This window comes from Aquarana catesbeiana, linkage group LG05 (assembly GCF_042186555.1).
Source record: "Aquarana catesbeiana isolate 2022-GZ linkage group LG05, ASM4218655v1, whole genome shotgun sequence".
NCBI classification, from domain to species: Eukaryota; Metazoa; Chordata; class Amphibia; order Anura; family Ranidae; genus Aquarana; species Aquarana catesbeiana.
Window position 1 is genome coordinate 227739613 of NC_133328.1, and position 21378 is coordinate 227760990.

At 43.1% G+C, this 21378-nt stretch overlaps 1 protein-coding gene across 2 annotated transcripts in view; it reads left to right on the forward strand.

The window, feature by feature from the left end:
* Positions 1-21378, forward strand: part of DDC (dopa decarboxylase) — a 255579-nt gene that overhangs the window by 201159 nt on the left and 33042 nt on the right. For both annotated transcript variants that reach the window (XM_073630603.1, XM_073630601.1), the window contains exons 12-13: positions 3431-3529; positions 17093-17194. In XM_073630603.1, coding sequence (XP_073486704.1) covers positions 3431-3529; positions 17093-17194 — 201 coding nt within the window. The remainder of the gene's footprint in view (positions 1-3430; positions 3530-17092; positions 17195-21378) is intronic.

Sequence of the window (21378 nt, forward strand, 5' to 3'; positions counted from 1 at the left end):
CAGTGCATGCTTTACTAATTACTTTAATAATGCATTACACACTGATAGAAATAAAATTTTTAATGGTCCGTTTGCAAATTTCCTTTGTTGCATTATGGTCTTGCTAAGACATCCACAGACATTACAACTGTGAGGACCTACCTAAGCAATCCATTCCAATTACAGTATCTCACAAAAGTGATTACACCCCTCACATTTTTGTAAATATTTTATTCTATCTTTTCATGTGACAACACTGAAGAAATGATACTTTGCTACGATGTAAAGTAGTGAGTGTACAGCTTATATAATAGTGTAAATTTGCTGTCCCCTCAAAAAAACTCAACACGCAGCCATTAATGTCTAAACAGTTGGCAAAAAAAGTGAGTACACTAAGTGAAAATTTCCAAATTGGGACCAAAGTGTCAATATTTTGTGTAGCCATCATTATTTTCCAGCACTGCTTTAACCCTCTTAGGCATGGAGATCACCAGAGCTTCACAGGTTGCCACTGGAGTCCTTTTCCACTCCTCCATGATGACATCTCAGAGCTGGTGGATGTTAGAGACCTTGCACTCCTCCGCCTTCTGTTTGAGGATGCCCCACAGATGCTCAATAGGGTTTAGGTCTGGAGACATGCTTGACCAGTCCATCACATTTATTCTCAGGTTCTTTAGCAAGGCAGTGGTCATCTTTAGGGCGTGTGTTTGGGGTCGTTATCATGTTGGAATACTGTCTTGCGGCCCAGTCTCTAAAGGGAGTGGATGATGCTCTACAGTACATGTTGGCATTCATGGTTCCCTCAATGAACTGTAGCTCCCCAGTGCTGGCAGCACTCATGCAGCCCCAGACCATGACACTCCCACCACCATGCTTGACTGTAGGCAAGACACACTTGTCTTTGTACTCCGCACCTGGTTGCCATCACGCACCCTTGACACCATCTGAACCAAATAAGTTTATCTTGGTCTTATCAGACCACAGGACATGGTTCCAGTAATCCATGTCCTTAGTCTGCTTGTATTAAGCAAACTGTTTGCGGGCTTTCTTGTGCATCATTTTTAGAAGAGGCTTCCTTCTGGGACAACGGCCATGCAGACCAATTTGATGCAGTGTGTGGCTTATGGTCTGAGCACTGACTGGCTGACCCCCCACCCCTTCAACCTCTGCAGCAATGCTTGCAGCACTCATACATCTATTTTCCAAAGACAACCTCTGGATATGACGCTGAGCACATGCACTCAACTACTTTGGTTGACCATGGCAAGGCCTGTTCTGAGTGGAACCTGTCCTTTTTAACCGCTGTATGGTCTTGGCCACCGTGCTGCAGCTCAGTTTCAGGGTCTTCAGCACTAAATGGAGTTTGTCTGTTCTCCCTGTACTTTTGTGGGTTTTCTCCCACATTCCAAAGATATGCTGGTAGGTTTACTGGCTGTTGTCTAAATAGGCCCTAGTATGTGAGTGCATGTATGTATGTGAGCTAGGGACTGTAAACTCCTTGAGGGTAGGGACTGATGTGAATGTACAGTATGTAAAACATTATGCAAATTGTCAGCTCTATAAACAGCAAATGCTTGAAAAAAAAAAGGAAATAGGAGTGTGTAGCTCCAGTGGCTCATAGCTAGAGATCGGCCGAACACCCCTCGGTTCGGTTCACATAAGATCTCCCGAAAATAGCAAAAGTTCGGACCTGAACATTGAACCCTCTATTGAAGTCTATGGGACCAGAAAATAAAAAAATCAAAAGTGCCTATTTTGATGGCTTATATGCAAGTTATTGGTCATAAAAAGGGGATGGGGCCTGGGTAATGCCCAGAGGGACATGTATCAATGCAAATTTAAAAAAAAAAAAGTTTTTTAACCACCTCAATACAGGGCACTTACACCCCCTTCCTGCCCAGGCCATTTTTCAGCTTTCAGCGCAGTCACACTTTGAATGACAATTGCGCGGTCATGCTACACTAACTATGTGAAATTTTTATCATTTTTTTCACACAAATAGAGCTTTCTTTTGGTGGTATTTAATCACCGCTGGGTTTTTTATTTTTTGCAAAAAAAGACCGAAAATTTAAAAAAAAAAAAAGTTTTTCTTTTAGTTTCTATCAGTAAATTTTGTAAATATGTAATTTTTCTCTTTCACTTATGTGCGCTGATGAGGCAGCACTGATGAGGCGCCACTTATGGGCACTGATTAGATGGCACTGATGAGGGGGCACTAATATGCCGCACTTTTGGGCACTGATAGGTGGCACTGATAGGGTGCATGGATAGGCGGCTCGGATGGGTGACACTGATGGGCATTGATGGGCAGCAGTGATGGGCATTGATGGGCAGCACTGATAGGCGACACTAATAGCCAACACTGACTGGCATCACTAATGGACACTAATTGGTGGCACTTGTGGGCACTGGTGAGCACTGATTGCTGGCACTAGTGGGCACTGATTGCTGGCACTGATTGCTGTATTGTATTGTTGGCACTGGCGCTGTATTGTAATCAGGGCACTGATGATCAGTGCCCTGATTACATGTGTAATCAGATGCCACTGATCGGCTCTCCTCGCCACACACTCTCCGTGTTTACATGTGACCGGCTGTGATTAGACACAGCCGATCACATGGTTAAAGAGCAGTGGCCATGGCTCTTTACAGAAGATGGGGCACGCAGCGCGGCGGTCACGGCAGTTTTGGGGCGCCGTCATTTCACAGTGGGCGGACAGCAAGTGGTTAAAGGAGCAGTGATTTTAATTATGTTTAAAGTGAAACAATAAAAATGAAAAATTCCTTTAAATATAGTGCCTACTGCAGCAAAACTGACATTTCTAAAGAAAAAAAGACATTTATATTTCCGGAAATTAAAATTTCCAGCAATACAAGATCATTGCCGGCAATAGAAAAATCAGGAAAAACAGTGTGGGGTCCCCCTCTTCAATCGGATTCCATGCCAAAATGTAAAAAAAACAAAAATGGCATGGGGTCCCCCCAAAATCCATAACAGACCCTTATCCGCGCATGCAGCCCGGCAGGCCAGGAAAGGGGGGGAACGAGCAGACCCCCACAATCACTGCCCAGGGTTGTCAGGAAGAGGCCCTTGTCCCCATTAATATGGGAACAAGGTGCTCTGGGGTTGGGGGCTGCCCTAAAGCACCCCCCATGTTAAGGACATGTGGCCCGTAAGGTTCAAGGGGGGGGACTTGCTCTTTTGGCCTGCTAGGCTGTGTACTCGGATAAGGGTTGGGTATGGATTTTGGGAAGGGGGGGGGGGCACACCATTTTTTTTTTTTAATTCTGGCATGGGGTTCCCTTTAAAATCCATACCAGACCCGAAGGAGCACAGAATTGGTCATATTCTCTAAAGTTAAGTTTCTGTGGCCACATTCATTTTGACTTCAATTGTAAAGCTTGATCTTTGGAGCATTGTATACTAATTTCAAACTTTCTTTCCCAACAGCACTGGCAAATCCCACTTGGAAGGCGATTTCGTTCTCTAAAGCTGTGGTTTGTATTACGAATGTATGGTGTGAAAGGACTTCAGGAATATATCCGTAAGGTAAATAGAACTGTGCACAAAGATGCATATGGCAAGTAAATCTGACTGTCATTTGTAATGTATTTTTTATTACACTGCTAGGCTGCGTGGAGAGGCTTGTCCGTGTCCTTGCAATAAAACACATGCAATTTATTATACATATGCTTACACATGGAAGCTAGTTTACATCTACAGCATGTACTGCAGCTCAGTAGGACTTAGAGCATGTTAGTACATTAAAGTGGTTGTAAACCTCAGACATAACAAATGAACATAGCATATCCCTATATAGTGTGTACCTTTCTCAATTAAAAGTACTAAAGTGTTGATTTACTAAAACTAGAGTGCAAAATCTGGTGCAGATGTGCATGGTAGCCAGTCAGCTTCTAACTTCAGCTTGTTCAATTAAGCTTTGACAAAAAAAATGGGTTTCTTTGCAGAGCTGCACCAGATTTTGCATTCTCCAGTTTTAGTAATAACCCTTAATTGTAGTCTTCACTTGGAAATGCGATAACCCTAACTACCAAAACCTGAGATGTGCCTTGGCCTAGCTGGTCAGTACGCCTAAAAGAGGGCATACCCTGAATGTATGACTATAAAAAATGTATGAAGTTTATATGTATATATGAAGATTTGGGGGAAACGGGTGGGTGGGAACCATGAAAACGAGCTTACGGGGAATAGCCAGAGGAGGAGGAGGGATATATACCCCCCAGACTCCTCCTACAAATGCAGGCTAGTCTCCAGCCAGCATTGTAACTTGTAGTCAGAATCTTCACTTGGAAATGTGATAGACCAAACTACTAAGACCTGAGGTGTGCCTTGGCCTAGCTGGTCAGTATGCCTAAAAGAGGACAAAAATACATGAAGTAGGTGTGATATGCAAGCTTTGATGAAGGGCAGGTAACAACAACGAGATAAGAAAGTAGTAAATGCCCGGATAACTTCATTATAGGGTTCCGGTATGAATCTGCTATAATAGGATGAACTCCAGCGCCCCAGTAAATGATGATATAAAGAAGGGACCCCCTGTTTGGAACCTGCAGAAGCTGCCCTGATCTTACACAAATGTCCAATAAATGGTTTTGGGTATTTTAGCAAGTAAACGGGACATGAGAACACGCTGCTTGTGGTGAGAGGATGCGTGGGAAAAGGGCGCAAGGGCTGTTCCGAGGAGCCCCTGTGAAATGATTGCAGAGAAGATCAAATACTTTAACTTGGACACCAGTTACTGTAGTTCTGTGAGTTTTCCCACAAACCCTTGGCCTAACTGACTACACTTGTTATTGGGAAGTTTGAGAGTGAGCCGCAAAAAATGGACGGACTGTCAGGAGTTTGCAGTGGGCTGAAATGCTGGACACCTGATAGATATACTTGATAGTGTTGGCAGATAAGGCCAATTCGCTGTGGCAAAATGCAGCGAAAGCCAGAGGCATGCACCTGAGAAAATCTTCCATCCCTTGGTATAAGCCTTCAGAGCATTTCTGGATAGCGAACCATTAACCAGATTGATCCCCTTTGTCCGGAATGTGACTAATTCATAACCAGCAGGGAGTAAGGAGTAACCAGTTTGCCCACCAGCTCTGCTCCCGGGTGCTGCGAGAATTCCTTTTAGGGAGATTCAGTCGAGATTACGCATTGGCTGCACCATTGTGATTCGCACTGATGAACTCTCTCAGGAAGTGAAACTTGATGTCAGGCCTTACCATTTCAACCTACGCATGAAGGACATGATGAGAAAGGACCCCAATCTACCTAATTAATATTTTGGCTGTGGCCAAACCATCCGTAAGAAAAACACTAAGCTCCCTGACCAACGGTCCCCATGTGACTGTTACTGCTACTGTTGGGCAAATAACGAACAATGCCAAAGTACTTCCGGGGTCCAACCACTCACGTCCAAAAATGGCTGAAAGCCGACTGAGTCAGCAGTGTCTGCAACACTCCTATAGACTTGCTTGATGGTTGTGGAATGAACATGGAAATGGCATTCCAGTCACACAGGAACTGGTCCCACATGATTAAATCAGTCATACCTCTGCTTGTAACCTGACAACCGAGTCAGAGTCCTGATGCAGGGGAAGGAGGGCCAGTAACCTGGAACAGCTCTATCCTGAGGAATAATTCTCATGGCATGAGTCTGCATTCCCAAGAGAGACTGTAAGCCCCCTTTTTGGAACAGACTGGGAATCGGACAAAAAATGAATGGTCTGACTTATCAGACCAGTACCCCAAACAACCTCGCAATCATAAGATTAGAACCAAGTGATGCTCAAAATGTGATGACTCTGTGAGACTGCAGATCCCTGGGTGGTGACCAGGGTCTACTAACCGCAGGAAATCAACTAGATAAAATTATCCCCTGACCCCCTTGCAGCTACCCAAGATCAAATGGGGTGCTTGGCAAAGATGCCAAATGCAAGGACTCGAAGGTTAACCGGGTGGTGAAATAACGTTTACACCATTTACCATGCCATACCCGAGGGCAGGACTGACCAGAAATAGCTTCAAAGCATTGATAAAATCAGCTTGGATAGCCAAATACCCCCGCCTAACTGTAGAATATGCTAAATCGCCAGATCCACAGACAAGTACTTCCACGAAAATACTTCTGCAGGAATGAGGGCAGACCAGTGGCGGCTGGTGCTCAAAATTTTTGGGGGGGCGCAAACAAACTGAAAAATTCTGAAAAAAAATCAATTGCAGCCTCACTGTGCCCATCAAACTCAGCCACTGTGCCTATAAATTGCCGCCACTGTGCCAAATGCAGCCACTGTGCCTATCTTATGCAGCTATGGAGCTCATCTTATGCAGCCACTGTGCCCATCTTATGCAGCCACTGTGCCCATCTTATGCAGCCACTGTGCCTATCAATTGCCGCCACTGTGCCCATCAATTGCAGCCACTGTGCCCATCAAATGCAGCCACTGTGCCCATCAAACTCAGCCACTGTGCCATCAAACACAGCCACTGTGCCAAACGCAGCCACTGTGCCCATAAATTGCCACCACTGTGCCAAACGCAGCCACTGTGCTCATCTTATACAGCCACTGTGCCCATCTAATGCAGCCTCATATGCAACTATATTTGCACAGGCATGTTTTTTCAAAATGTTAAATTTTTATAAGTTAAAAAAAAAGGAAATAAAAAAAATACACATGCACAAGTAAACTCATACAGCAAAGTAACCCTTACTGCTCATATTTAGCACTGCCTGTGTGTGACAGTCACTGTGTATAAAAATCTCCTCCTTGATTACTGCTGTTTGCCCTTAAACCAAACATGGAACAAAACTATCATAATGTGTGTAGCCAGGTTGAGCTATAATCAAGGAGGATATTTTTATACACAGTGACTGTCACACACAGGCAGTGCTAAATATGAGCAGTAAGGGTTGCTTTGCTGTCCAGAGCTCTTTATTTACATTGATCTTTCAATTGGTTTTTCTCCCTGCTATATCCTTCACCCACACAATCCCTTTTTACATACAGCGAAGCTGATCGGTCTCTGGTCCTACCTGCACTGTCCTCTGTATAATGTGTCAGTCAGCTCCTCACTGTCCAACACACTTCAATAGGCAGCTCCTCTATCACCCAACTAGGACCTGTACACTCACTCTGCTTCCCGGTCTAAGTCAAATGGTGTGCACATCAATCCCAGCATGCTCTGCTCCTCTCCTGCCTCATCCTCACTTAAACAAAGCAGCTCCCGCCCCTAGTATACTACGGGCGGAAGCCGATCGGCGATTTGGATTGCGCCGCAAGGCTGGTTAAAAGCCTGCAAATGAAGTGGCACGTCTGCAATCTTATAAAGGACATCTTTTTTTCTTTTTTTTTTTTTTTTTCTTAACCTCCCTGGCGGTATGATTATTTCTGATTTTAGGTGCTGAAAGCGGTACAATTATTTTGCACAGAAATTTGGCGTTTTATATTGTAGGCCTGTAATTCTTAGGAATAGTTCACTTGAATCTGTCCAAACAAGAGTCTAGTAGACATCCCGGGTATGATAAAGTTTGAAAAACGAAATAAAAAATTATAATATAATAAATAACTATAAATAATTATAACAAATAATAATATAATAATAATAAAAATTATTCAATAATGTAATCAAATCAAAAACACTGAAATTTGCTCAGTTGCAGAATTTTAGCTTTTGTTACTTTTAGTGTTTGATGACGGATCTCCTCACAAATCACTATCGCTCAATTCTGCGAGTGATTCTAATTTATTATCGCTTTTTTCTAGCTGGTCTAAAACCACTTTTGATGTAAAGAGACAGTTTTGGTTGCTATGGACAATCTCCAGTTTCCTGGCAGAAAGAACAGTTTTATATATATAAAACTGCATGCAGGACACTGGGCAGACCACTAGGGACAAAGGGGATGTGTAGTTATTTGATACAGTACTGTAATCTGTAAGATTACAGTATGCTGTATCTATACTGTGTGTTTCACTTTTGAATTTACCGCCGAACTCCGTCCCCGTGCGTCGCAACGCTCGCAGGGAACGGAGCTCGGCACTGTGAATCGAGCGAGACACAGCGGCTCGCCGATCACAGCGGGGAGACATCGCAGGAACCAGGGGACAAGGTAAGTATGCTCTTCCTGGATCCTGCGATGCAAGCCCGAGTCTGGCTCGGGGTTACCGCTTTTGGTATGAAAAATCCAACCCGAGCCAGACTCGGGAATACCGCCAGGGGGGTTAAAGGGGCCGTTTTGAAAAAAATTATTTATTTTTTTTTATTTATTTTTTTTGTGACTACAGGAGGGGGGGGCGCCCGTACGCCCCCTATTGTCGGGCCGTCACTGGGGCAGACAAATTGTAAATCAAATGATATAGGAAAACTTCCCACTGACCACCTCGGTGGGCCGCCCCTCCACATTCAGAACGAAGGTGAAGGAAACGGACCAAACACAAACCCCTTGAAAATTCCTGCCTCCAGTAACTCATCGACAATGGAAGCATGACTGTCTGCTGAAGTCAAGCTACTACATTCGAAAGACTCCGATGGGAAAGTGCTTAGGCCCATGTGAAGGCCTAAGGGGGTGCAGCTGATACCTCAGCTCTAGCCGAGCGGCCTTCAATCACCTCCATCCTGTCTTGCCACCGTAATATGGCCGTGAAGAACACATCTGCACTGCATGAATCTGAGTTAAAGAATCATGCCCAGAAACATGTTCTATGCTGGTGGATGGGGGTGGCTGAGATGGATTTGAGAATAAGAAACTGAAGAGTACTGCCATCCTGGCTGTGACCAGGAAAAGTAAACTCCTGTGATGAAGCTCCGCTGTGAGCTTAGGTATAGTCCAACTCCTTAATGTCGGGGTGCTATCATGCTCTGAACCCCGCGTGGGTTGGAGTAATGAACGCGAATTAGTCGCCTTCAGAAACGTGTGACATGCCCAAATCTAAGGAAACACAAAAGAGAAAGTGACAACAGACAACCAGAACATGAAAATCAACAACACCCCTCCGCCTACCTAAATATGGACGTAGGTGCAGTAATGGCAAGACCAACAGTGCGTGAATATGAACCTAATTACAACCACCACCCTAGTGTATGTAGTAAGTGAGCCCAAGTAACCTACAGTCCAAAGACAGGTAATTAAAACGAATACTCAGGGCTAATGTACCCACAGACTGTGGTGGGTAGTCGTACAGGTGTAATGAAGTGAATGTGCATCGTATGACGAATGGAATACGGGTGAGAAGATTGTGGTCCAACAATCAATTAAAAACGAAACCTCAGCCCGTATGGATCTGTAGACATGACAGATCCTAAGACGTGAGCACTAGCTGACTATACCCGGGATATACAATGAAATAACTGAACAAAAAGTATGATGAGACATGGAAATGCATATGAGGATGGAAACGACTACTGGTGTATGTGCCGTAACTGTATGATACCCAAAGACAAAACACAGAGATGAAATGCGCCCAATGAGAACTGATGAAAAAAAGGGGGCCTATCCATTTACCAGCCCTGTATACGTGGGATATAGGGTGCTGAGCCCCCCCCCCCCGAGTGAATACTGTTGAACGTTGTATGCCCGATGCTCAAAGGAAATGATCATGCCCATGCATGAGGTGAAGGATTGACAACCCCCCCGGGGGTAACCAGACCTGAGCAATACACCCCTATTTCCTCATGACTATGACCAGCTGGATGAGCAGTACCACAGTAGTACATAGCTGTGAGCAGCCATGCTACAGGTTCTGGTGCAACACTTTGCAGCTGAGAGGCTATAAGCAACCGTGCCCCGTGGAACTATCAGTCCCAGCACAACCTCTCCTGGGCAAAAGGAACTGCAACCCCCCCAAAACCGTTGAGGCCCTTAACAGAGCAGAGGTCCTGACAACCCTCAGGACTACCGATGACACCAGATGCCACCTCAGCATGACAGAAAAGCCATGACTGCATGACATGACAAAAATGCCAGGACCGCATGACATGACAGAAAATCCACAACCGCATGAAATGACAGAAAATCCACAACTGCATGACATGAAAGCAAATCCACAACCGCATGACATGACAGCAAATCCACAACCACATGACATGACTGAAAAGCCACGACCGCATGACATGACAGAAAAGCCACGACCGCATGACATGACAGAAAAGCCACGACCGCATGATATGACAGAAAAAATCATGACCACATGACATGATAGAAAAACATGACCGCATGACGGGATAGAAAAACCATGACCGCATGACATGACAAAAATGCCATGACCGCATGACATGACCGAACTGTGACGTAAAGCAAGGATCCACCTGTGAATAACATATGTAAAAGCAACAATATCCAAATAGCAAGGGGTATAAAAACATGATAGAGATTAAGAGAAATTACTTATGTTGTAGGAAACAATTATAAATGACTTGACCAGTGACTCCCCACCTCACACACTATGGGTGGACAATAGGTGATAGCCCAGCATGGTACCAGCTGAGGGGACCCTGTAGTGCTGCAACAACAGAAGACTTATGGATGATGGATGAGGAGTTGTGCAGCCATGCTGTGGAACTACAAGTTCCAGCACACCAGCACAGCTTTTATATATATATATATATATATATATATATATATATATATATATATATTTATGGTCGAAGCCCTATGGTCGATACGGATATGAACAAATAGACTTACCATAAGACTTACAACATGAAATGGACCTGAAGTGTGCCCTGGTCTGCTGGTATACCAAAATAAGGGGGCATATCCTAGATTAGAAATGAATATTTTGTGAAGAGAAATTAATTTGAGAAATGCCCTGAAAAGGGGATGGGAGGGTGGGTACCGCGCACAGGAAACCGACAAAGACCACAGGCGAGCGGACTGGTTAAATACCCCCCGGGCTCCTCCCATAAATTCAGGCCACCATACTGGCCTTCCTACTTATGGTCGAAGCCCTATGGTCGATACAGATATGAACAAATAGACTTACCATAAGACTTACAACATGAAATGGACCTGAAGTGTGCCCTGGTCTGCTGGTCGGTATACCAAAATAAGGGGGCAAAAACATTCAGGTAGGGGTGTAGTTTTATTAATTTTAGCTTTATTGATTGAGCAAGTTTGGTGAATGCTTGTGCCATTTCCACCTGAGGATTGGGGATGTACTGGGCGAGATAGGCAGAGTCCCACCTGCTAATTCTCTTAATGACGTGATCTGGGACCCATGCTGAGATGCTGCCAAGGCTGCCCCAATAATAAAAAATGACCGGAGTACTGACTGGGGTCGAGGTGTAGGCTGCGTAGAAGAACCCCTAGGTGTTTGATGAACTGGCAGGCACTCAAGGGTTTGCACGAAAAGGTAATAGGGGACTAGAGTTTGAGTCTTATGGTGACAGTAGGCGGTCGAGTATGGTTACTGGACACCGGTCGTTGTTTATTTTATAGAGATGGATGTCTATCCCGGAGCCTGATTGCTGGGTTTTAGACACTGCAAGGTGGAGCATGAAATGGTGTTGGTAGCGAGTCCACTACACAGAACTCGGCCTGCGGGATTGCTGCGGGTGAACTCGCTTGGCCACCAGAACCCGTAGTAGGCTAAGTAAATGGCTGCTTGTATGAGCAGACTGGGGAGAAGGCCAAATGGCAAACTAGTAAAGATAGTAGACATGTCCCGGAAGATGGCAGCCTAGAATGAACGTACAGTGGACATTAAACTGGTGCTGCCAAGATAGTTGCACCAGCCTGCGTAGGAAGGACATAACAGAGCAATGCGGACCTGGCTTCATCAACAAGATCGGCCTCAGACTGGTTGTCATGGCGAAAGCCACGGCCCGTCCTGTCCAGATATGACCCTAGAGTTGAGCAGCTGCCATGACCGGGTATAGCTTGAAATGGGAGGAAGTCCGGGTAAACCCGGGGTTTAGGAGTATCTCTGGAGGCCATGTTCCTGTAAACCAATGGTGGCCAAAAATTGCAACGAAGCCTGTGGAGGCTGCGGCATCTGTCACTACCTGGGGTGATAGGGGCGAGATGGTATAAGATGGTATAAACATTGATATGGATGCACGTAGTACGGAACCTTCCAACATTGATAGGTCCGCTACCGCCGCAGCGTCTAAATTAAGGATCTGAACGGGGTACTGTGTCTGGGAGAGGAAGACCAGGAAGCATGACACAGAAGATCGACCCTGGGGAATGACCCGTATTGCAAAATTGAGCATTCCCAAGAGAGACTGAAGCTGCTTCTTAGTACACTCCCGTGTATGGGTGAAGTCTTGGGGAACTGGCCTGATGCGGGTCATCTTGTCAAGGGGGAGGCTGGCCTGCATGGAGTTGTTAGTTCGAAAGAGGTTATTGTAGACCTTGGTTCCGGATTGTTGAGTTTTGGAGACCGCAAGCTGAAGGACGTAATGGTTTTATCAGCGAGTCAAGTGGTGTCTACATAGTACCTGGCTGCCACTAAAAGTGAATTTGTTAGGCCGTAGAAAATCGTAGAGGGCCAGGTAGATGGCTGCTTGGATGACTAGACTGGGGAACGTGTGAGGATTTTTGACATGTCGCTAAAGATGGCAGTTGTGATGGGCAAGCGTTTCCCGTTTAGCTATGGGCTGATGCTTCTGGATGCAACGTAGAAGGGATCTTACTGTATGGGCCGTAAACACAGAGGGCTCTCTGGGGTCCTGTAAGGACAGGAAATGCTGGATGCTGGCTAGGTATAGCAACGATTGCAAGAAGTTGTGCTTGGATGTGTGCTTGCAATGATTGCAAGAAGTTGTGCTTGGATGTGTGCTTGCAATGATTGCAAAAAGTTATGTTTGGATGTGTGCTTGCAACGAATGCAAGAAGTTTATGCTTGGATGCGTGCTTGCAACGATTGCGGGAAGTTGTGCTTGGATGCGTGCTTGCAATGATTGCAAGTTGTGATTCGATGCGTGCTTGCAATGATTGCAAGAAGTTGTGCTTGAATGTGTATGAAATTTATTCCGATATGAATCGGTTGTAAAGTGTATGGAATGAATCCGATACGAATCGGTTGCATGAAATTAATCTGATACGAACAGATTGTAGAGTGTATGAAAATTAATCCAATATAAAATCGGACTGTGGAGAGTATGAATATGGATCCAACATTAAACATTAAAACTATCCCTGCTCTCATATGTAAGACGGGAATCCATGATCCCCAAGCAGGAAGCTGTCACATTATGCAGTGGTAGTATTACAGCTGCTAAACGTTTGACGTCCCACTGCAGCTGGAGATCCGTTCTGTGAAACACCCATTAATTCGGTCGTTCACACAGGAATGCCAATAAACTGTGTACACAGTGCAGAAGTCTCTGTCATATTGTTCCCCCTTCTGGTGGACTGCTTAATAGTGTTAAACTGTTTTTTCTGTTGGTGAGTTTTTTTTTAACTCCTATAGCCAAATGTTTTTTTGCCTGTTTACCCTTAGGACTGAATGATAATAGAATGTTACATTCACGTGGCGAAAGACAACATGTAGAAAATGGTATTACACACATTACAAATTCTTACTTTTGCACGAATGTTCAGACATTCACAAAACTTTTTTTTTCTCTATACATAGACCTCTAATGCCGTGTACACACGGTCGGACTTTTCAGCTACAAAAGTCCGACAGACCTTCGACAGACTTTCGACTGACTTTTGGCGGACTTTCAACGGACTTTCTAACGACCGGACTTGCCTACACACGAACACCAAAGTCCAACGGATTCGTACGTGACGACGTACACCGGACTAAAATAAGGAAGTTGATAGCCAGTAGCCAATAGCTGCCCTAGCGTGGGTTTTTGTCCGTTGGACTAGCATACAGACGAGCGGATTTCTGGGTCCGGCGGAGTTACGATGTAAAGATTTGGAGCATGTTCCAAATCTAAAGTCCGTCAGATTTGCGACTAGAAAAGTTCGGTGAAGCCCACACACAATCGGATTGTTCGCCGGATTTGGTCCGTCGGCGTCCGTCAGACCAGTCCGGTCGAAAAGTCTGACCCGTGTGTACGCCCCATAAGGGTTACCACATGTTACACTCTTACCATGCAGTCCTTGTATAGTCAACCTTAGATTTACCAAAACTATGTAATATGAGGTCTAACCTAATCTTTATAATCAATATGTATGCAACCAAGCAGGACCTTGTACTACATAATTGTTGATGGATCCAAAGATCAAAAGCAAATTGTACAGTCAGACTGCATAGTGTGTGGTGAACTTAAAGTGTTACTAAACCCACAACAGTAAAATCAGTATGTACAGTATATGCAGTAAAGCATGCTTGTTATACTCACTGTGAAACCTAAGGGGTTAATCCTCTGCATTGTGTAAAAAGGCTGCTTGATTCTGTCTTCACTGTTCCTCCCCTTCTTCCACTGTCCCCTGATAATTTCCTGATAACGCAGAGCCCACGGAGTCAGGCTGCACATGCTCAGTTTGGTGTGTATTTCTAGAGAGTTTTTTTCTTTTTTCTTGGGAGGATGCATGTGATCAGCACAGGGCCAATCAACACTGTCCAGACAGAGGGTCAGGGGTCCTGCAGCCTGATAGGACAGTCATAAACCTCCTCCTGCAAGCTTTAACCAGTGCTTGGCTGGACACTGATAGAAGTCACAAGACTGCTCTAACTACTGATGAGAAAAGGTATTAAGCAGTTAATATTTACTAAAATAATTTCATTCCAATGTTCTGTGTACTGTGGGAGACCATATATAATGACTGCAGGGTTCCTGGTTTAGTAACACTTTAAAAGAAACATTTCTTTTTTTTGTTTGTTTGTTTTCAAGTGGTTGAATGCTAATCAGCTGCAACCCATTGGCTTTTAGCATTAGCAAGCACATTTAACGCTACTAAGTGCCCATTTTTGCACCAGGAATTGGTCTAAGTGCTAAATTGTACATTAACTAGTTGCCACACTGCTTGTATTGGTCTAAGACTCTAAGTGCTTACAAATCTTGAGCTGTCTTCAAAATACATTGAGGTCAGACATTGTCTGTCATTCTAATGCAAATGTTCTAAAATAAGGATTAAAGTTGCTATGAAACATTTTTTTCAACCATGGACTTTCTAGTTGAAATCTTTTTCTAGGTATGTGTCTCCCTCTAGTGTTTATGTGGAAAACTGCAGGCAATTCATGTTTAAAACCAAACGCACAATAGTCCTGTCATACTACACAGTAAATGTGGTCATCCAAGTGATAGGATGCACTGCAGATTCATCTAATGAGCGCACATTAGTATAGTAGATTCTAATCAGTTTCAATGATGAACCCACAATTTTTCTCATACACCACTAAAATGTATATTGTAACACACACTGGGGGAGATTTACTAAACCTGATGTAGTCAGAATCTACTGCAGCTGTGCATAGTAGCCAAACAGCTTCTAACTTCAGCTTGTTCAATTATTGACAATAAAACCTGGAAGCTGATTTGACCCAGCAATAAAAAAAAGTTACTGTTCTTTTGTGCATGACAGAATAGTTGCATCTGAAAACATGCAGATTGGATTTTCTCGATGTAACACATGTTGGTGCATGCCAGACAAACCTATTTCCCTTTATAGTGAACATAAACTCTAATGCCGCGTACACACGATCGGATTTTCCGATGGGAAATGTTGGATGTGAGCTTGTTGGCGGTAAGTCCAACCGTGTGGATGCTCCATCGGACAATTGTTGTCGGGCTTTCTGCCAACAAATGTTGGCTAGCATGTTCTCAAATTTTCCACCATCAAATGTGTGTTGTCGGACTTTCCGATCCTGTGTACACAAGTCTGTCGGACAAAAGTCCAAAGTACAAACACGCATGCTCAGAAGCAGAAGCGGTCGGTCTTGTAAACTAGCATTCGTAATGGAGAATTAATATTTGTGACGTGGCAAATTATGAAATCTCCAAATGCAGCGCACATTCTCTTCTTCTTTAATGGGATAATAATGAAGCTGCTTTGCTGGTGATACTGATGGAGTTTTTGCAAACAAATTTTCAAAGGCTTTTTTTTCTAGTGATATCAAGAATAATATTGTGTTTTTTATTTTTTTATTTGTGCAAATTACCACAACACCATTATCCCGTAGTTTATAAGATCAAAGGTACAACTATGTTGGTGTCCCTTGTCAATTTTACATTGTATTTTTTTAAATTTAACTGCCTACTCCCAAACTGTCATTTGAAGTAAAACACATAGCCAAGTATTATTCTCCACAATTTTTTTATTGTGCATTTAAAAAAAAAAAAAAAAAGAAAAAGAAAAAAAAAATAGACATGCTATCTGCCAATAGAAAATAACCAAAAAGAGCATTCTATGCATCCAAAAATATAGAAAATTTACCAAATCAAATCATTATTCAACCAAAAAAATAATGTCAAAGCAATAACTCCAAGGCCAATAATAAATAACATGTTTTCTCCTCCGATTCCGCAACATGTCTGGTTGACGAACAGCCGTTCAGAAATGAACTGAAAAGCACAAAATGAAAAGCGATAAATGAAAAACGTTAAAAGAAAAGCGCGAATCAACACTCACCAAACTTCTACTAACACGAAATGAACAGTTCTAGTACGTCACTACGTTCGTAATTGTTGGCCAACATTTGTGTGACCGTGTGTTCGCAATACAAGTTTGAGCCAACACCCTTCGGACAAAATTCCACAGTTTTGTTGTCAGAAAGTCTGATCGTGTGTACGAGGCATTCATATATATAGGATAGCTCACAAACTTCACAGAAGGGGAAGTGTGTAACTGTTGAAATGCATTACAGAATTCACTTTTGCAATGGTAGAATGTAGCAGTGCACCAAGGCAGTGGTTCTCAACCTCAGTCCTCAAGTACCCCCAACGGGCCATGTTTTGTGAAGATCCCTTGGACAAAATAGCTCTTATCAATGCCATGTCATTGATATTGATTTAAAGCAGCTGTGCCATGTAAAGGAAAACCTGAAAACATGGCCATTGGGGGTACTTGAAGACTGGGGTTGAGAACCACTGCACGAAGGTATATAGTGTACTGTGCATTGAACTTTCACTAATTGCTTTATTCAAAACTATCATCTCATGCAAATGACAGACTTTTATAATGAATCTATCTTTCTCTGACAGCATGTTCGACTGGCTCAAGAGTTTCTGGAGTTTGTGAAACAAGACGACCGTTTTGAAATCTGCGGAAAAGTTGTTTTGGGTCTTGTATGCTTTCGTTTAAAGGTAAAGAGTTACATAGTTACATAGTAGGTAAGGCTGAAAAAAGACAATAGTCCACCCAGTTCAACCTGTGTGGGTGCATGTGTATCAGTGTCTATAATGCTTTCCCATATGCCTGTATGTTGTGTCCTTTAAGATGTACATCTAAAAGTCTTTTAAAGATATTCATACTCCCCGCAGTCACCACCACTTGTGGGAGAGTGTTCCATATCCTTATTGCCATAACAGTAAAGAACCACCTATGTAATTTAAGGTTTAACCACTTCTTCTCCAGTCTCATTGTGTGGCCCCATGTCCTTTTACATTCCCTGGGCCTGAATAGTTTATTTCCTATGCTGGGATCCCCATTGAGATATTTGTAGATCGCTATCATATCTCCTCTCAAGTGTCTTTTCTCCAGCAAGCATAAATTTAGTGTTTGCAGCCATTCCTCGTAATTGAGGTCCTCCAGTCCCCTTATTAGTTTTGTTGCCCTTCTTTGGACTCTCTCCAGTTCCAGCACATCCCTTCGGAGGACTGGTGACCAGAACTGGACTGAAAACTCCAGAGTCTGACCAGAGTTTTATAAAGTGGCAGAATTATGTTTTTTTCCCTGGAGTATATCCCTTTTTTTTATGCATGCTAATATTCTGCTGGCTTTGGCAGCTGCAGCTTGGTACTGCATGTTGTTGCACAACCTGTCATCTACTAGTACCCCTAGATCCTTCTCCATCCTTGACTCCCCCAGCTGTACTCCACCTAGTGCATATTTTACATTTATGTTTTTTTACCCTAAGTGCATTACTATACATTTCTCCACATTAAACCTCATTTGCCATTTGTCTGCCCACTCCTTAATTTTATTCAGGTCATTAGCAAAATGTCCATGTCCTGATGAGAGTTTATTACTCTGTTTAACTTTGTGTGATCCATAAAAACTGAGACTGAACTATTTATCCCATCCTCTATGTCGTTTATGAATATGTTGAATAGAATTGGTCCCAAGACAGAACATTGGGGTACCCCACTCACTACTCCAGACCAGTCTGAGTACATGTTATCACAAGAGTGATATTGTTGTCTCTAATGATGTACTCAAGCCTCATTGAACACAATAAAATGTGTTATTGTTAAAGAGTTGGATGTACTAGTTTGTGGAAGGAACATTCTGTTATCTTGTACCGAGCATATTGGCTTTTAGATTGGGCTGAGAATGTTCTACTACTTTTATGGCCACATGTGGGAAGAGACTGTCACATGAAATGACCACAAGAATATAATAATCTTACTATGGGGTTGATTTACTAAAACTGGAGAGTGAAAATCTGGTGCAGCACTGCATAGAAACCAATCAACTTCCAGTTTTTGTTTTCTGGTTAGAAGCTGATTGGCTACCATGTACAGCTGCAGTAGATTTTGCACTCTCCAGTTTTAGTAAATCAACCCCTATGAGTTGACAGTAAAAAAACATATTGCAGACCAAGGTCTGCATCACAATAGATCTGATTGGGGCTTCCAATAAAGCAGATAAAAAAAACTAAAATCATCTGGCACAATGCAAAACTGTCCTCTGGGGAATGAAGATGCTCAAAGATGAAGCATGGTCAGATATACGGGGAAAAATCACACAGCTCTTGGATGTCCCCTAAACAAGAACACTTGGCTTGGATAAAACATTTTTTTGTGGGGTGGACTTTCTAAAAGCAAATAGACCATGCAGTTTGCAATTGCAGTTGCTTTTTACCCAGTGCTTAGTAAATGCGGCAAAGCTTCATTTGTAAAGAATACCCAATCGGGTGCAAGGAAAATTTTTAAAAAAAGAGCATTTTCACTTGCACATGACTAAATGATGGAAATCGGAAGAGCTTCACCACATTTACTAAGCTATGGGGAAAATGAGTGCAACTGCATTTGCAAAATGCACAGTCTATTTGCCTTTAGTAAATCTACTACACTGCATGCTAGAGAGAAGGGTGTGAGAAGTTTTCCAGACAACCGCTAACACTAACTTTTAGAGCTCATTCACACCAGCAACTGCGTATCACATTGTGGTAACATGTACATTACTTCACACACACAGTTACACAGTAGGCGAGGTTGAAAAAAGACACAAATCCATCAAGTCCAACCTATGTGTGTGATTTTATGTCAGTATTACATTGTATATCCCTGTATGTTGTGGTCATTCAGGTACTTATCTAATAGTTTTTTGAAATTATCGATGCTCCCCGCTGAAACCACTGTCTGTGGAAGAGAATTCCACATCCTAACCGCTCTTACAGTAAAGAACCCTCTACGTAGTTTGAGGTTAAACCGCTTTTCTTCTAGTTTTAGTGAATGGCTGCGTGTCTTCTTAAACTCCCTTTCGTGGAAACGTTTTATCCCTATTGTGGGGTCACCAGTACGGTATTTGTACATTAAAATCATATCCCCTCTCAAGCGTTTCCTCTCCAGAAAATTCAGTGCTCATAACCTATCCTTATAACTAAAGTCCTCCGGTCCCTTTATTAGCTTTGTTGCCCTTCTCTGGACTCTTTTCAGTTCCAGTACATCCTTCCTGAGGACTGGTGCCCAGAACTGGACAGCATACTCCAGGTGCGGCCGGATCAGAGTCTTGTAGAGCGGGAGAATTATTGTTTTTTATCCCTGGAGTTAATTCCCATTTTAATGCATGCCAATATTCTGTTTGCTTTGTTAGCAGAAGCTTGGCATTGCATGCCATTGCTGAGCCTATCATCTACTAGGACCCCCAGGTCCTTTTCCATCCTAGATTCCCCTAGAGGTTCTCTGCTTAGATTACATTCATATTTTGGCCACCCAAATGCATTATTTTACATTTTTCTACATTAAACCTAATTTTCCATGTAGTTGCCCACTGCATTAATTTGTTCAGATCTTCTTGCAAGGTTTCCACATCCAGCAGAAAAGTTATTGCCCTGCTTAGCTTAGTATCATCTGCAAATACAGAGATTGAGCTGTTTATCCCACCCTCCAGGTTGTTTATGAATAAATGAAATAGGATTGGTCCCAGGACAGAACCCTGGGGGACCCCACTTTCCACCCCGGAACATTCCAAGTACTCCCCATTTATCACCACCCTCTGAACTCACCCCTGTAGCCAGTTTTCAATCCATGTACTCACCCTATGGTCCATGCCAATGGACCTTACTTTGTACAGTAAATGTTCATGGGGAACTGTATCAAATGCTTTTGCAAAATCCAGGTACACCACGTCTACAGGCCTTCCTTTATCTAGATGGCAGCTCACCTCCTCATAGAAGGTTAATAGATTGGTTTGGCAAAAACGATTCTTCATGAATCCATGCTGATTACTGCTAATGATACCATTGTCATTAATAAAATCTTGTATATAGTCCCTTATCATCCCTTCCAAGAGCTTGCATACAATTGATGTTAGGCTAACTGGTCTGTAATTCCCAGGGATGTAACTTGGCCCTTTTTAAAATATTGGTGCTGCATTGGCTTTTCTTCATCAGTTGGTACCATTCCAGTCAGTAGACTGTTCGTAAAAATTAGGAACAATGGTCTGGCAATTACTTGACTGAGTTCCTTAAGGACCCTCGGGTGCAAGCCATCTGGTCCCGGTGACTTATTAATGTTAAGTTTTCCAAGTCTAATTCTAACACTTTACTGTAATGTGCAGCAACATTAAATGTGTTTTGTGCCATTTAATCATACTGATGGGCACCCCAATGCAACTTGTGATGAATGTTTCATTGCAGCGAAACACTGACATGTGTTGTGCTACGTTGCCAAAAATGCTGCATCTCGCCTTCATATGTAATGTGCATTCCGGTAAAATTGTGTTACAAAACAATAGTGTGAATGGGCCCTTAAGCAAGAAACCACAGTAGTTAAAATGGTATTTATGCCTCTTACCTTTGAGAGCTGCCTTCTAGTGGTGTCTACAGGACACATAAAGAACAGAGATTTTTGTTGCAAACATTTGTAAAAATGTGTCCTTTCAAAACACTTCTGTAAAGCTTGTACCCAACTTAAAACTGAAATTCTCAACTATGAGACAAATAAAGCAATGCATAAATTGAAGCAGTTCTCCAGCCTCATCCCCCCTCACCCCCCTCCCATTTTTTAAACCTCTGCATACCTTGTGATGGGTACTGAATGTTTCAAGTACTCACCCAGTGATCCAGCGGTGTCTTGCAGAATCCTGTCAGTGCTCTGGCCCC